Source organism: Pelodiscus sinensis, chromosome 24, assembly GCF_052426305.1.
Source record: "Pelodiscus sinensis isolate ZL-2025 chromosome 24, ASM5242630v1, whole genome shotgun sequence".
NCBI lineage: Eukaryota > Metazoa > Chordata > Testudines > Trionychidae > Pelodiscus > Pelodiscus sinensis.
In genome coordinates, this window is record NC_143075.1 from 17,666,405 (window position 1) to 17,683,888 (window position 17,484).

General features: G+C 37.7%; 1 protein-coding gene across 9 annotated transcripts in view; it reads right to left on the reverse strand.

Moving 5' to 3' along the window:
• The window catches only part of VPS13D (vacuolar protein sorting 13 homolog D), a 224,840-nt gene that overhangs the window by 123,264 nt on the left and 84,092 nt on the right, over window positions 1-17,484 (reverse strand). For all 9 annotated transcript variants that reach the window (XM_089773059.1, XM_075906826.2, XM_089773062.1 and 6 more), the window contains 8 exons: window positions 12,926-13,031; window positions 12,319-12,471; window positions 11,476-11,611; window positions 11,166-11,213; window positions 7,460-7,610; window positions 5,591-5,801; window positions 3,379-3,626; window positions 216-407 (listed from right to left, as the gene is read on the reverse strand). In XM_089773059.1, the coding sequence (XP_089629185.1) occupies window positions 216-407; window positions 3,379-3,626; window positions 5,591-5,801; window positions 7,460-7,610; window positions 11,166-11,213; window positions 11,476-11,611; window positions 12,319-12,471; window positions 12,926-13,031 (1,245 nt within the window). The remainder of the gene's footprint in view (window positions 1-215; window positions 408-3,378; window positions 3,627-5,590; window positions 5,802-7,459; window positions 7,611-11,165; window positions 11,214-11,475; window positions 11,612-12,318; window positions 12,472-12,925; window positions 13,032-17,484) is intronic.

Consider the following 17,484-nt stretch of genomic DNA (forward strand, 5'->3'; position numbering starts at 1 on the left):
TAAAAATGCATAACTGAGGTTTTCTAAATCTTCATTGTAACAATTCATTTATTTAATTGTGTATAAGACCTTCACAATAAGTATGGATATTTACTATTTGTTGCAGCCTATTTTTTGCAACTTCATTTTCTTTAATCCATTTTCAAAAGTTACATATGGTTGCACAGCAAATCAACACTAAATGGAATCCTCATTTCCAGGTGAATTAAACATACCTGTTTTGTTCTTTAGCCAATATGGTGCAGAAATGAATATTTTAAGAGACCCTTCAGCTCGACATACAATCCTTATGGTTAGATTTAGTTGTCGCTTGTTGGCATCATACAATCGCATTCGAACAACATAATTTTGTGTCCCAGGAGGAATCAACAGCTCCTTGCACAGTGGGAAATTTTCCAGAGATACCCCTAAAAAACAAACACACACAAAAACAAGTTTTCCTGACTGTTCTGAAAAAGTCAAGTCTTCCTGGAATATTTCATACAGCTTTCACTAATTTTACTTCCTTTTAAAACTACCGGTTTTAACTTTCACATGAGCTAAGACGTTACAATTGTCCCAGTCCTCAAATTAAATCTCATACGATATATATTCACTTAGAATATTTTCCCAGCTTAGCCACTGTTGAGAAAAATAATTCTGTCATAGCTATCTTCCTTCAATATCAGTATTTCTAATGCACTTTCCCAAGCACAGACGAAAATTTAAAACTAAGATGTTTGTTAATAATTATTTTAAAAAATAAAGCAATTTCTTGTGGCAATAAAAGTAGCTGATGAGAAATTTCACAAGAACATGAGCACCTGAAATGGAGAGACTCGATGAGCTACGAATACAACTCGAGAAGAGCTCTCTCATACCAGCCTGCTGTGCATTAATTATCTGTGTGGATCCTGAACCTTTTAGAGCACAGCCATAAGGTCCACATAGCCAGTTAAGGTGCAGCAGCTAGTATGAGGTAGATTTAGAACAAGTTTTTGTACCGCCAAGCCCTCATAGTACATTAACATCAGAAACTGGCCTAACTGGGAAACTTAACACGTTATACATTTATTGTGTTGCAATTTTGTGATTTTATTGCAAGTTTTACAATATTAGGTATTTTTCTTTGAAACCCAACTCCTGCAATGAAGTGATTTTGTGAGAGAGATGGCTTTAATTAAGGGGGGGAAGGAATAAGTTTCTAGTCCTAATGGTTACATTAAAAAAAAAAGGTCTTGTGACGTGAGTATATTCCATAAGTGTACCATAAAGGCTCAGAAACCAGAAAATATAGACCCGCCCCCCCCCAAATAATTTCTTTTAAAACTAATCTCCTGATGGGGGAGGGGGGTGAGGGAGAGAAGACTGGCTCATGATTTTTTAATTCTTAGGTTGCCAATACTGCAAATATAAGGAAAAGAATGTTTGGGAAATTTTACACACATTTGCACCTCTAGTGCCATTAGCTCACAGACATTTACCTTCCTCCCTTCCTCCCCCCCCTCCCCCCGCATCCCCCTTCTGTTCTGAAATTTGATTTGTCCTTTTCATGTGTGTTCATTTTTTTAAATTTTATCCTTTGGTATATATGGTTGTAACTATTTTCTTCCACTATTTGATCTGAGGAAGTGGGTCTGGCCCACGAAAGCTCATCGTCTATTAAACCATCTTGTTAGTCTTTAAAGTGCTACATAGTCCTGTATTTTGTTTCAGCTACACCAGACTAACACGGCTACATTTCTATCACTATTACACACACATACACTTTGTGCTTCACATGGCATTTGTCTCTGATCTTTCATGACAAGCCCCCTCCTGACTAAATTCTGTACAGGATATCCAGTAAGAAAGATGCATTTTTCTTTTCAGTTTAGAGTTCAATAAGACATGTTAAAGTAGAGAAGGACATGTGAGTAGAGAACGACAAACATATTTTGCTATAAAGACTGGACAAGGAGAAGCTATTGACTCATTAAAGACACCATTTCTTTCAACTGTTGTATCTCAAGGTCAAGGCTGAGCTTGCACATCAAAGTCTGCTCTGCACCTCTGGAAATTTCAGCATCAGTTTCCTCCTGCTCCCAAAATTTGTCCAAGACCTCCATAGTTTGTTGGCCTGAAATAGTCACTTCCACATCGGAAGATTAATGTGGCAACCAAATGAATCTGATAATTTCTCCCCTTTGAGTTGCGTATGCACGCAAAGCCTTCAACCCACCTACTAATGAGCGGTACACTGATCATGCCAGCTACTCAAATCCTTCCAAATCCTTTTGATAACAAAAGCCTTTAATGTTATGTCTACTCAACTCGTCACCAGTGGCTAGCCTGTGTCAGCCAACTTAGGGTACATCTAAACTACAAGCTCCTGTTGACAAAGAGTGTCTAGACTACATCCAGTTCTGTCGACAAAGCAAGTCGCTTTGTCAACATGACAGTGTAGATGCAATAACACCTTCTGTCGACAGAACTCTGTCGACAAAAGGCATTATTCCTCATAGAATGAGGTTTACCGCTGTCGACAAAACTGCAGAGTTCTGTCGACGTTATGTCGACAGAACTCAGCAGTAGTGTAGACGCAGGTATAATTTTGTCGACAGAAGGACACTTTTTTGGACAAAACCCTGTGGTCTAGACACACCCTTCGGCTTGGGTTGCAGAACTGCTGTATTGTAGGTATGTAAAAATGAAATATTAACCGTGTAAGCAATCAGAATTCTATCCATTCCATGGTTAGCCATGAGGCAGCCAGCCACCCCCGCCTGGGTCCATGCAGAGTTTTACCATTAACGGTAACAAATAAGCATAAGCCTCTTATAGCCCTCCTGCATTGTTGAGCAACATTCCAGGCTCAGGATGGAGACTGAACTGTGGAACTCTCAAAACTTACAGGGCACTAAAGTGTGGAATGCAGCACAGCAGTGAAACAACCCCCCAGACTTAGCCCAAGTCATCGGCACAGTCCAGCTGTGGGTGTCTAGCTGCTGTGTAGATATATCCTAATACTTCAAGCTATTGCACAGAGGGTATAAGAAAGCCCACAGTTATTTTACACTGGACTTGACAAAATGTAGGCATGTCCATGACAAAATACCATTTTGAATCTGACAAATTAAACTACTACAGCTTTTTTTTGGCATCATTTCCTTTGTGCATTGGGAGCAAAAGGTAAGAGGGGAAAAGGGAAACAAATCAGATTTTTATCATTTTCAGATAATTCATTTTTCTAATTGATGTGTGTTTGATGAATATTTGCATAAGAAATGCAACAGCCCAATGAAAACATCACATTAAAAAGCTTATTTTTCTTTTTGTTGCCACAGACAACAAAACATGCAGTTATTCTGAGCTTCTCTTAAAGTAGCAGCAAATAACAATGCCCCTGTAATACTTTACCAAGCTCAATGTTCTGAGATGTATCAGCCGTATGCAACGCTGCCTCTTTGCCAGGTTTTAGTGTCCCGTTAATTGGCATCCCTTTAACATAAAATTCGAGTTCACAAGGTAGCAAGTTACAGATTACCACAGTTGGCAAGAGATAAATGGTATGCCCAGGCTGTCTGAAAATCTGTTTAGCGCTGTCAGAAAATATGTTTGAGGGCATGTAATCTGGATAATTCTCTTTCTTTATAGCCACACAAAACCTATGAAGAAAGACAGATTTGTGTGAAAAAAGAGCAATGGATTGAATGGAATAGTTGTATTTTGGCTCTCCAAGCACAAGACTGAATCTCATGCCATAGTGCAATTTACACAATTCATAACCTGTATAGCATTTAGAATTTATTCTCCATAATAAACATTTTAATTTGATTATAAAAATATTCCAATATTTTGCACTTATATTGCCTCTCATCAGATACTCTCAAAACAGTTTACAATTACACCTCAAAACAAGTCTGAACTTCCACAATTATAGCAGAATCCTTCTTAATCTACAAATCTGATCATCCTCACAAAAAAATATCTACACTTCTTAACACATATTCAATAGCAAAGTGTAGTATATAAAGAGATCACAAAGTATTAAACTTTTACTTTTAAAAATATACTAGTGGGCTGTGCCCCATACTTGCTATGCTTGCCAACCCCTACCTCTCATGGCCAGAGAACGTGAAAGATGATGACATGATTCTGTCGCACGGCAGGAAAAAAAATGTATATATAGAGAGAGTGATTACAGTGCATATACTGGTATGCTATGAAATACTGACTACTGAAAACTACATTATTCCTGTGAAATAAATTAAAATTACATTCTATAATGCAACTGTATTTTTGTTTTTCGCCTTTTCCCCACTCTACCCACTAAATCATACTGTCTTTTGGGATTTAAATTAGATACTCAAATGAGGAAGTAAAATAACACTTCTTCAGGTAACACGCTGTTAGAAGTACTCATATCTTTTAATCAGTTAACCGGTTAAAGAATTTTTTTTTTAACAATTTGCCAATTAAATGCGATGTCACATCCCTACTCAAAACAGTATATATTTTTAAAAAACGGAACTAAAAATTGATGGTCTGATGAAATGACAACCATTCGCTAAGCAAAGGTGATTTCCTTCAACTGTTCTTAGGAATGTCACATATAAAGCCTAGAGAGACGAGGTGGGTGATGTAATATCCTGAAATATCATTCAGTGTTCATTATGTGTTGACACGGGGATTAACATAGCGTACTTAATATTTTGGACAATGTACTTGGATCATAGGCAACAATCCTGCACTGGCAGGACAGCAGACTAGGTAACCTAGCAGGCTATTCCCATCTCTAATTTCTCATATTTTATTAATTAATAAGGTTAATAAGAGACACTTCACACTTTTGTTATAGAGATGGTCAAAAGCAGACATAAGAACCATTTTGCTCTTCCGAAAGAAACGTTAAAAAAAGCCCTTTACTGGTTTATGGTTTCTAATAAGATTCTGTACCCTTCTTTGATGTCAGCAAAGGAAACAGTCATAGCCAAGCTAATGCCAATGTCTGTTTCCTGCTCCTGTAGTGGCAGTTTATTGAAATAAATTAGGAGGATAATTTGTAGCTCCCTACCTTTTTATATCTAGCTACATCCTGTGGGATGGATTGGGAATAGAAACCTGATCCTTTTCCTTCCAGTCATCATGGAAGTGCCCCATTTCCTATTTTTAAATACCCTGAGGATTTGACCTCATTTCAGGAGGAGGGATAGCTCAGTGGTTTGAGCATTAGCCTGCTAGACCCAGGGATGTTAGCTCAATCCTTGAGGGGGCCATTTACAGATCTGGGGCAAAAATCTGTCAGGGATTTACTTGGATCTACTTGGTCCTGCCATGAGGGCAGGGGGGTGGACTTGATGACCTCTCAAGGTCCCTTCCAGCTTTATGAGATGGGATAATAATAATATATGGAGATATACCTATCTAATCTTCCTTGTATAACTACAATAGTGTCACATGGAAACACTTCCTATTATTCTTAAGGCGTCAAACAAAAACAAAACATAACCAAGGTTTATCTCCAAATAACCGGTTTCCCATTCCTCTTTACTTCTTTTCACATTAATTTCCTTACCAAGAATTGTTAAAAGTTATAGCAAAATATTTAGCCTTGTAAGGTCTTAATTACCTGAAAAATCGGCTGTTTTCAGATTCCATTGAATGGCACTCTCGTTTGCTGCTACATGTCTCTGCTGCCTTCTGCACGTTAGTCCAATGAATGGGAGTCTTACAGAAAAAGACTCCCATTCCTTTTGGCCTGGCCTGCAATCGCCAAGATGTAAGGTGTAATGGAATAGCAAAGGAATCCCCTGGCATTACTGCTGGAAGCACTACAGGTTCTGCAACCAAATCACAAAGGAAAACACATACTTCAGGTTGGGTCATTTGGTCAAACTAGAAATAATTTCTTCAGTTACAGACTTTGTACCACACAATTAAGAAAAGCAGCAGCAACTTTCCCATGATATGTAGTTCATCCAGTTCAAATGCCAAACTGTTGGTTAAAGTGCTCCCAGGCCCACTTATGGAGGGCTGGGTGCAAAGGGAGAAGCTGCCCCAGGACCTTGCAGTTCAAAGGGGTATGGGGCTCCCAGTCGCTGTCGCTGCTACTGCACTGAGGACTGAGGGGAGGGATATGCCATGCTCCAGGCAGTGAGGAGGGCTGTCTGCCCCCGGTCCTGCCACTTACTCCTGAGGTTCCCCATCTGGGAACACAGAGCTGGGCCCCTCTCCACCTTGCCAAAGCGCCTGCAGAGGCTGTCGGCTCCCCTAAGTGTTCCTAACAGTGAGGCAACAGCAAGAAACCAGTGGGCTGAATTCCATATAAAATGGAAATGGATAAAAAATTAGCTGGAGTTCTAACTTTGTCTCTCTGGCTGCCTGGGTTAAAAGTTCCATTTTAAGTGGGTGTGGAAAGAAAAGTTACTCATCTATTACTAGAGTTCTTCCAGCAAATTGTCAAAACAGATCCACACAGAGCCAAAGATCAAAACTCTCTGCCAAGTTCCTGGTTAGAAATGAAGTACTTGTGTCCTCAATCCGAGGCATATTCTATACATGGACTCATTAAGAGGTGTGGCCCTCCTCGTAGCCTCATCTCCTCCAGTTCATGTAAAATGCAAACTGAAACTCCCTTTAGTTCCTGCAGTTTAGCTTACAGACCATTTCACCCCTAATTAGGGCTATCTTGTCAGCACAAGCAGAGTTGAAATTTGTAAGATTTACCATCTCCCCCTTTTTCTCAGCTCTTCCATCCCCCTCTAGAAACAAATTCAGAGGTTTTTCAGAACTTTGGTTTCAGGAATCAGACTTCATTGGGGTAATCAGTTCTTCTGCCATTATGGTCAACATAAAGATAATTTGGTTTAAAAATGTTCAAGAGTATGGATAAGAGGCCACTATATCACTCCCTCAGAGCTGCATGAAACACTTGAAAGTACAGATTTCATTTCTTTGCTAGTACTAGCATTTGCCTTGCTCAGGTGAAAGAAGACTATCACATAACTTTTAAAGAAAAAGAAGCAGCCGCCTCTCTCGAATGACACAAATATACTGCAATGCATTTGTTTGACTATGATGATGAAAATCTTAGAAGTTGGGTAAATAATTTATTGTAGGAAACAGCTTATGTAATCTTGATTTTAAGCAAAGAAAAGAATGTCTGAGGGCAGGTAAACAATGCACAATACTTTACACATTCCTTTCTTCTGCTTGGAAAGAAGAAGAGAAAAGAATGTCACACTAACTTTAGAAGAGCGTAACACAAAACTCTTGTTGTTGCTTCAGATTTTATGTTTCTCCAAAAGAAATCTCTCTACTTCCTTCTATATGTGTAATTTTTTTGATGGCTTCTTCTAGACATGCATTTTCACTAATGAACAGGACAAGAAAAAATTTGAGACAACCAAAATTGGGGCCATCATAAATGGTTCTCATGGTAAGGATTTTCTCACTCATATATTGCAGGACAGTGTGGCGACAATGTTCTCAGACTTACTGTCAGGCGCTGAAGGGCTATCCAGTCTTAATTCCATTGGTATTTCCAGCCTATTTTTCACAATCAATGCAGAGCGCACAGTTATCACCTTCCGAGCACTTCCTTCCATGGTAACATCAAATACCACCCGAACTGGAGGCAATGAAGAAAACTGCAAAGCCGTTTAAAAAGTTTAGGTATCAGAAAATGAAATGATATCTAGCAAAGGAATGCCCAAACTTTGCTTGTGAGTAACAGGTGCCATACCTAATTTATACATTTCATATTTAAAAAATACTCATATTTATGTGTACTTATATTATCTTTGATAAACAACAACATTATTTGGCCTTGACAAACTAAAAGAAAAAAGGAATGAAAATAAAACCACAAGGAACCCTCTAGAAAGCAATAGCAGATTTCTCCTGCTTAAAAAAAAAAGCTCTTTATGGACTGCAATAGGAAAGTAGCATCCTGGGCATTCCAGAGCTAAGGTGTTAGAAGCATTTTATTAGTATGTTTCATGTTTTAAAAAAAATTCAGAATAGCCTGTAATAAGTCAAGGTTCTGTTTGGTCTCATTTTCCTTAGTACTTCTCACTGCTTTCAATCATTGCCCTCTGCACACACAGCCAGTAAATATCTTTAGATATCTACAGTGACACATTGCTTTTCAATATATACACAATGTACTATCACAAAATCCTTAGTGACACTATAAACTTTAAAACAATTAATTTTTCCCTTCACACTACAGAAACAAAAAATCCATACTATATATGGACCTAAAGAAAAACTGCTACAGTATTATTTTAAGATACTGTATCCAAAACATGCTGACAATGTACTCGTATTTGAGTGAGAACGGACTGTCGGTCCAGGATTTTAAACTTCCATTAATTTTATTAAAACAAAGTAAAAAAACAAACCTAACACAATGAAATGCACATAGTTTTGCTGAAACTTGCCAGGAGCATATTCAGCATTCTGCAAGTCTAAGATCAGAAGGAAAACACAGAAGTATTTTATTTTTTTAAACGTAGCCCCCATTCTGGGAAGAAAGTTCACAAGAAGGTTTTATTTAAAACAACCGAGACACCTCAACTAAACTCACCACCCAACTAAAGCGACTCAAAATACTAACCTCAGTTATGGGGTTAGTAATTTACTCAAAATTTGCCATTTCAAAACATCATGTCCTTAAAGAAGAATTCTAAAGATTATGAAGAGAAAGATTAATATAATCTTTCTAACATGTTATGTAATAGTATTTTTATTTATTCTTAAAAGTTTTGCTCTTAAATATTTCTGGTGAACTTTGCACTCAGTTCAGGTGAAAGACAAATAGTTCTGCATTTAACCTCATGCTCCCAGCATTGCTGACGACAAGAACAGCAGGATAAAATGAGCAATGCCAAGATCTCTTAGCTTCACCGTTTAGGATTGTTGTTTTTAAACTGCAACAACAATAAAAAAAATTCTGGCAGGCAGAAATTAACACATCTTTTTCCTAGAATTAGTGGCTCTCTATCCAAGAGTCTTTCAAAGATAGCGTTTGGGGAAACAGTGCTCTTCTATCAAAATACAGTTTGCCATTGTGCCGATTAATTTTTAGATAATCGAGCCATCATAGGTCTTTTGTGGTTATGGCACTTGCTATTATCAATGTTCCCTTCTGTTGCAGGTAGCTAAAATGCCAAACTTTAGCTCCACAGGATATGATCGTCAAAGGACATGTTCCAAAACTCACTGTAAAGCCATTGAAAATTTCCACTAATGGGATTTAGATTGGGCCCTAAGGAAGTAAAAGTGTCAAGGGGAATTTCCATTCAGTTTGCTTATGCCTCAGTTTTCTCCCAAATCTAATTTTGTACCCTAAATGTCACACTTTTAAAGAGAATTTTATGGTGTGAAGATGTGTCCAGAATCAGTGTCTACTGAGACCAGACCATCAACTCTGTGGGTGAAGGGCCCTTTTTGCACAATACCTAGAACAATCTAAGGGTGGGACCTTTAGGAGTTACCACAATACAAATAAATAAATAGGTTAGAGACAGAGAAAGAGGAACTTGTCACATCAAGTGGCTTTTCTTATATTTCCATTGTCTAATGGTAAACATGTCAAGCAGTGCCAGCTTGTAAAAGATTTGTTTTCTTTTTTTGTCTGGTGCTGATTAAGGTGCCAAAGTAGATGATAACAGAGCTGAGAAGACAGATTGCAATGGTTCTTAAAACCTTTTGATGATTAGTAATGGCTCTGGAACAGCCTTCCAAGAAAAGCAGTGAGGGCAAAAATCCTAACTGGCTTCAAGACTGATCTTGATAAGTTTATAGAAGGGATGACATGATGAGACTTTTTACAATGGCATGTAGCCAATCTGTGACTGCAAGCAACAAGTATCAATGACTGGTGATGGGACACTAGATGGCAAGGGCTCTGAGTTACTACAGAGAATTCTCTCTCAGGTATCTAGCTACTGGGTCTTGCATACATGCCCAGTACTTAAGTGATCACCATATCTGGGGTTGGGGAGGAATTTTCTATTACTATTGGAGTGATGTTCAAGATGCTCCCTAACCCACTATAATGCTATTTCACTAGCTTAGTGGACTGTCTGCCAACACAAAAAAGGATGGAAGTTACAATTATACAAACACTTGTGGTATTTGGGAGAGCTGATGTTGGTGATTCTCCATTTGAATGTGGAAGAATGATGAACAGCTTTGATTGGTTTCCTAAATTATTATTACATAACTATTATTGTTGTACACACCTCCAGTACTTGAGAAATGAAATTATTTATAAATAATCCAGTGTGCAAATAGATCATTCCACCTGGTGGTGCCTGAGGTGATAGAGAAGCAGCAATATGTGATGCTATTGCAAAAATTAGTATGAAATGAGGCGAATCACACACAAGAGTAAGGGTCTTCAGATGTAAGAAGGAGGAAATCAGTTGCAATTGCAATCACAGTGTTAAGAAGGAGGAAATCAGTTGCAATTCTTTGGGGGAGCTCTTATTTTTGAGACAGAACAGGGAAAACAAAACTTTCCCTGTAGAGAAAACAATGGAAGAATGGAAGTAAGCACACATTAGGTTCAAGGGAATGCTACCCTCACCAGGACCTCTCACTACACCCCCAACGGAGTCTGATTGACTCTACGCCTGGAACCCCTCCTCCGCAATGAGCACCTACCTGGACCCCCTGCAGATAGTTATGTGAGCTACCTGCATCCAGAATGCCCCACACCTGGGTCCTTCCACACTAAATCCTTCCATACTTGCATGCTGCTAAGCTGAGCATGTCTGCCCACATCTGGTGTAGAAGGGCAGGGCCCAAGAGTGTTTCTGGAGCTTGGTCCTTCCACTGTCAGTCTCACTACTGATTCCCTGTCCTCAGTAGGGAGGCTGTACGGTCATCTCTCACCTCTGAGTAGCCAGTGACACGGTGCTCCTTATTGCCATGCTGGAGCTTCCATGTTTTTATTATTGATAAACAAAATTTGCAGGATTTTAAAATTTTGTGTGCAGAATTTTTATAGTTTAAGAACTCCTGCAGGAGTAAACCTAACTTCCATAATCAGATAAGCATCACTACATGGATACAGCATGCACTAAAGTCTATCAAACGTTTTATAAAGAGAGAATAATCATTACGATGTTTACAGAATTAAACTTCTTTAATTAATATATGTCTAAAGGAATAAGTAAAAACAATGTACTCACATAGACATGGGGATGTATTATATTTGTTCTACTGATGGGGCTCCCAACCTAACGAAGAATAAAGTAAAATTTATTAATCAAAGCATCTTGTAAACTGCTAGTGTCAGTTATACATAGTTATCATATGTATGTTATTTTTGCAGCTGGTAACTGACCCAAGATCACTAAACACTCATTTTGAGCTGACTAAAAGAAAGAAGGTTCCATAAGTGAATAGCTACTGCTTTATCAATAAAATTTTGAAGAAAAGATTTCCCAAGTCAACATTTTGGAAAGACATCATTGAAATATATTCAGAATCAGAACTTACAGTAGAAGACGATGTGTTCTTGTCAGGTGCTGCATATCGGAAAAAGGTTCCAACTTTGTCTACTGACACTGGACTAACTTGTTCCCAGCCATTTACTCTCACTTGAAGCTGATGAATTCTTAGATCATGTGTGTGCCTGTTAGTTCAGATAAGTCAAATTAAGGCATCATCCATTTCATTAAGACACCATCTCACAAAGGTAAGCCAAAACAATAATTAGAACCAGTATAGTCTGGATTCATCTGTCGCATTAAGGGATTATTAGTGCTCGACTACTCAAATGTAAGAATATAGTTTTCTATTTCAAGAGTAAATTAAAAAGCACATTTTTTTTAAAGAGGTAATATCCAATGTCAGCTCATACAAACTATGCAAATACAACTACAGCCCACATGCAGTGTATGGAAAACAAAAAATAAACTTGTTAAATACTTGTTAGTATCCTCTGGTTTTAAATTCAACTGTTAGCCAACATACATTCTTCACAGAATAAGGCAGTCAAGCAAACTGACAATCTTTTCTCCCAAGTTTTTCTAGAAATACAAGAAATACCACTTTTACAAAATCAAAATGAGTAAAATAACGTATAGAAATAATTCTGTAGTGGTCAAATCCTGACCTCAAATACACAACTTCCACTGATATCCTTATGAATAGGTTGCTTGTCTAACAGAATTGAGCTGCAGATACTATACATGTTTTCAAGTACGTGAAAAATCAAGGGAAGATTTTAAGATCGCCAAGCATTTAAAAACAAAATTCTACTGGACACCATTCCTAAAAGTTTGTTCTCATGAAAGTGTGCACAAATTCCAAAAGAAAACTGGTAGTTTGCTTTTTTACCTGTGTCTTAGTTTCCCTCTGGCTTCAAATTCAAATGGAATCTCCTCACTAGTGAGAACTTCTCGCCACTCACTGACATTGTGCGCATCATCAAGAAACGTTCCATTTTCCTCAGAAATGACACCTGGACTCCCACTGTGAGATAGCGCTGCACTGTAAAAAGAATTACATTAGACTAAAACTTCTATGTATTTGTACATATTCCTGAACAAAAAGCCAATTTAGCAACACAATATGGTAAAAACTAGCATAGGAGAGAAAACTAAGGACTCTGAAAAAAAATTGTCTAATATAAAAGGTCTCTAAAAGGTTTAACCAGAAAAATCAAATGTACTGGCAACTATGGGAATGCTTCAGTGCTCAAAAGGTGGTCATGATTAGACCAATTTTTTTTGTTTTAAGATCCAATATGAATAAAAGTGGGGTTTTTTCCTTTTTCGTCCCCTTTTTATAATTTTTTTTCCAAAATGTCATTATGCTTCCTCATAGCTTAATCTCACAAATTTTTGAATTAAAAAAATTCAACAGAAAACAAATCTACTCTTATCCTTTTTCACAGCATCTGCATGGCAAATATTGTTACAATGACACTAGAACAGTTCTTTACCGGGTAGGTGTAGTAGTTAGGGTAGCAAACCACAGAGTACATCCTGTGTGATTCCGCAGCGCAAATGGTACAAAGGGTTGTCTGCGTTTTGGGGTCTTCATTTCAGCTATAAAAGAATAAAAGAGGTTTGTTTATTAAATGTAACTCACAGAAACATGTTAGGTGTTGATGAAAATTAGTGGAGATGCCTTAGTTACAAAAAATCAAAGAGTCTAGAGAATCAACACACACACACACACACACACACACACAGTGAAAAAGAAAAAAAAATAGAAATCAAAAACATAATAGATATATAAAAGAACTTTTACATACACACTTAGAAGCATATATTTAATAGTTAAGTCAAATGTCCGCTCTGAAACTAAAGGCCTATATTCACAGGACAGGTATACAGTGAACAAAAAAAGATTTTCCCCTTCACAGTCTTATCAATCTGCATGAGCCCCAAATGTTCAGTGATGATGATTATTTTGTTGATAGATTTCCATCTACAAACTGGACTGAGTTCACCAACACATTTCTTATACTGGAAACTCCTGCATTACAATGGCCCAACTTGCAACTCCCCGCACTTACAAAAATGATTGTAAGTGCGGAAGGGCCCGAAAAACCCTGACTTACGTCCTTGGCCGGCATTTACAATGGTGCACGGCGCCTACTGTTAATGAGGGTTCGAGTTACGACGCCCCCAACTTGCGACGCTTCCCCAGGAACCAATCGCATCGCAAGTCAGGGGCCGCCTGTATGCCCAGCCACTCGTGACATGGGAACCACATACTGTTACTACAGTTTGAATCTCTCTAATACAGCAACCTGAGAACTTGACCTGCGCACAATCAGAGAATTTGTTGAACCACGGAAGGTCAATATTATCTAGCAGCATTACCATCACTTCCACTGCTTACTGGGCTCTTAGAAGACATTTAGGGATAAATTAGAGCTAAACAACAGCACAGAATGCTGTAAACAAACTTCATGGGGCTGCAATTAACTCAGCCACACCCATGGTAAGTGGATATCTGATTATCTAAAATCATGCCAGACCACAGATATTGCTGGACCACAGAGTTCCAGATGAGAGGTTCAAGTTGTACTAATCTGAGCTAGATTTAAACCATCAGCTAAAGAAGAGAAGTTGTACATTACTCACTACAGACCATTGAGCCATCCAGTATCCACCTAAATGTTATTTTTTATCATTAAAATAACAGCAAGTCAGAAATAGATTTCCTGCATAGCTTAAGGTCATTTTAGATCATAAAGTAAACAAAATCAACCTGAAAGCATCTCAATTAAAAACCAGAAATGTTAAAATGTAGAAAGCTACAAAAACATTGAATAATGAAGTTCATCTATCATATGTGACCTTTTTAATATAATAGAGTATATCAAGAATGTTTCTCTAACAAGAGCAGATGGTACCCTGCTATTTCCTATACCATTGTACTCTGTCAGTTAAGTCTATTGTCATAACAGGATATTGGTTCTGACTGACAAAAACAAATGGTCTACTTCAAAGGGCTATTTTATTTTTGTAAAAGAAAAGTGACTGCTCACTATACCCAATCATCAGGAAAACAACACCAGAACAAAATGTTTTTTAAAAATATAAAGGGAATGAAGCCTGGCATATTGCTCAGAAAAAAAGCACAATATTTAACTGTTGCCTTTCACTGCCAGAGGATTCAGAAGTAACAACATAGAAATTTAATATTATAATTGACTATAATTAATCTTTTTTCAAATATAAATGACTGTTTCTAATGGTAAATCATTGCCTTTATTTTAAGATGAAAATCCAAGTAAGTACAGGTATGTCCATAATTCAACAGTTCTCATATTCTGAGGACTTATTCTCCAACCACCACAATAATTACTAAGTTTAGCAGGAGTTATTTGTATCTTGAAGCAAGTCTGGGGTGGTCAATAAGCAACCCATAGGCTAAACATGGTTCACCGGGATTAGCTGTTGGTGGGCCATCAGACACTTTATTTATCTGCGCATCTACAGTTAGGGCAACTCATGGCTTACATTGTCTGCAAATTGCTGTTTCCAGCCAATGGGAGCTACAGGAAGTGATGCAGACTAGGACATTGCTTCTCACAGCTCCCATTGGCCAGGAACAGTGATTTGCAGCCAATGAGAGCTATGAGCAGCATTACCTGCAGACCTTAAGGTAGATAAAGCACAAACCGTTACGAAGCACATCCAGCCCTCAGGCTATTTATTGCCAATCCCTGCTCTATATTTTCTATAGCTATTGGGGCAGACCCCCAGCAGGTGCAAGTTGTCATAGCTCAAATGACTTTAATAAAGCTGTAAAAGCTACTTAGAATTTGTCCCATGAAATACAGAAATTTATCAGTGGATAACTCATAGAATATAACAGCCAAGGGTTTAGTACTATGCAGGTTGTTCAGCTACTTACTCATACTAATAAAATAAGTTTTCTTCGCTTGCTGTCACCCTGACACACACCTTATCTTATTTACTCTGACACTTTTATACGTTCTTATGGCAATATAAATGCTGAAAATATATAGAATTAAAAGTGAAAGCACTTAAAAACATCACAAAGCTTCTGAACAAAGTAATTAGGACTGCCTACCAATAATAAAAACTTTACAGTGGTCTACACCTACAAACATACCAACAAGTTGCCAAAACAGTATATTCTTTAATATATTACTGATCATCAGATTCAACATTATTCCAAACAGTGAATGGAAAAGAAGGCCTGTATTCTTAATAAGATCAGCTATGACTTAAAACTAATTCCATTGAAATTGATTATAACATTTCCAGTCATTACAAAGACAGGAAGATTAAGTCATTCCAGATTAAAAAAATTCTTCTACCAATAGCAGGTTCACAATAATCTTTCTAACTAATTCAGTAAAATATAACTGCTTCCAGTTACATAGGATTACAGAGCAGAAGAAAAACGAGCATTTTTAATTTAGACTTAATCAGTTGTTGATTTATAATTTCAAGAGCAATTGCAAAATAAATTTTTGGACCGTGTCAACAATTTTATGGCATGATGACTTTCAAAATAGAACATGCTGTAAGGATTGTAGCTTCTCAAACTGATGATTCAAAATATCGGAAATCACAACTCAGAAGGACTTTTTTGCATCAGTTGCATGTTTTTTCTTTTATTTCCACTCTCATTAAAGTAATTAAAGTAAAAGTGTAAAATATTGCAATTTGGCAATTCAGTAATCAAATTTTGGAGGAACACAGAAGTTCTTATTTAGGCAAGGTTTTCAATTGTATATACAATATTCGGACTGTATCTGCATCTCATTTTAGTACAAAAACTTATTAAAGGATATAAGCAAACTAAGTGATTATTCTTCTTTATTCGGCTCTGGTGAGGCCACATCTGAAGTATTGTGCCCAGTTCTGGGCCCCCAACTACAGGAAGGATGTGGACACATTGGAGAGGGTCCAGCGGAAGGTGACCAAAATGATTAGGGGGCTGGAGCATATGACCTAGGAGATGAGGCTGAGAGATTTGGGTTTGTTTGGTCTACAGAAGAGAAGAGTGAGGGGGGATTTGATAGCAGCCTTTAACTTCCTGAAGGAAGGTTCCAAAGAAGCTGGAGAAAGGCTGTTCACAGTAGTGATGGATGGCAGAACAAGGAGCAATGGTCTCAAGTTGCAGTGGGAGAGGTCTAGGTTGGATACTAGGAAATACTATTTCACTAGGCGGGTGATGAAGCACTTGAATGGGTTACCTAGGGAAGCGGTGGAATCTCCATCCCTAGAGGTTTTTAAGTCTCGGCTTGACAAAGCCCTGGTTGGGTTGATTTAGTTGGGATCGGTCCTGCCTTGGGCAGGCGGCTGGACTTGACGACCTCCTGAGGTCTCTTCCAGCTCTATGATTCTATAATGTATTCAAGAAATTAAATCCCCATATAGTTTCAAAATTTTTAACTTTTCTTTGAGCCTATCAACTATCTATGCACCAAGTATACACTTTTATGAAATGAGAGATAAAATAACTTCAAATGCAGTTTTATTACAAGCTTTTCCCCCAATAATTTGTTAGCCTTTTCACATGGGAAATGACTTCTGGCAAACATGTTGTTTAATGTTCCATAATGGCTCAATTGAAAATAACTTGTTATTTTAAACAGAAAATCTGTAAAAGAGCAGTCCTGTGCCATCTAGAGACTAACAAATATATTAACTTCTCATTGCCTTTAAAGTTAGGCTATGTCTAGACTACACTGAAGTTTTGAAAGAATATGCAAATTCTTTGGAAATTGGCATATCTTCTTCCGATCTCGCTTTCGAAAGTGAAAGCAGTTGGGACGCGTTTTTTCCGCAAACGCCTCCTTTTTTCAAAAACCGCGAAAACTTCATTTTTTTGAGGAAGAGCAGCTTTTCGAAAAAGGGGAGGTTGACAAAAAACACATCGACTACTTTTGAAAGTGAGATTGGAAGAAGATATGCAAATTCCCGCTCAATTTGCATATCCTCTTTCATAGACTACTTCAGCGTAGTCTAGAAGAGCCCTTACAGACTAATACGGTTACCACTCTGA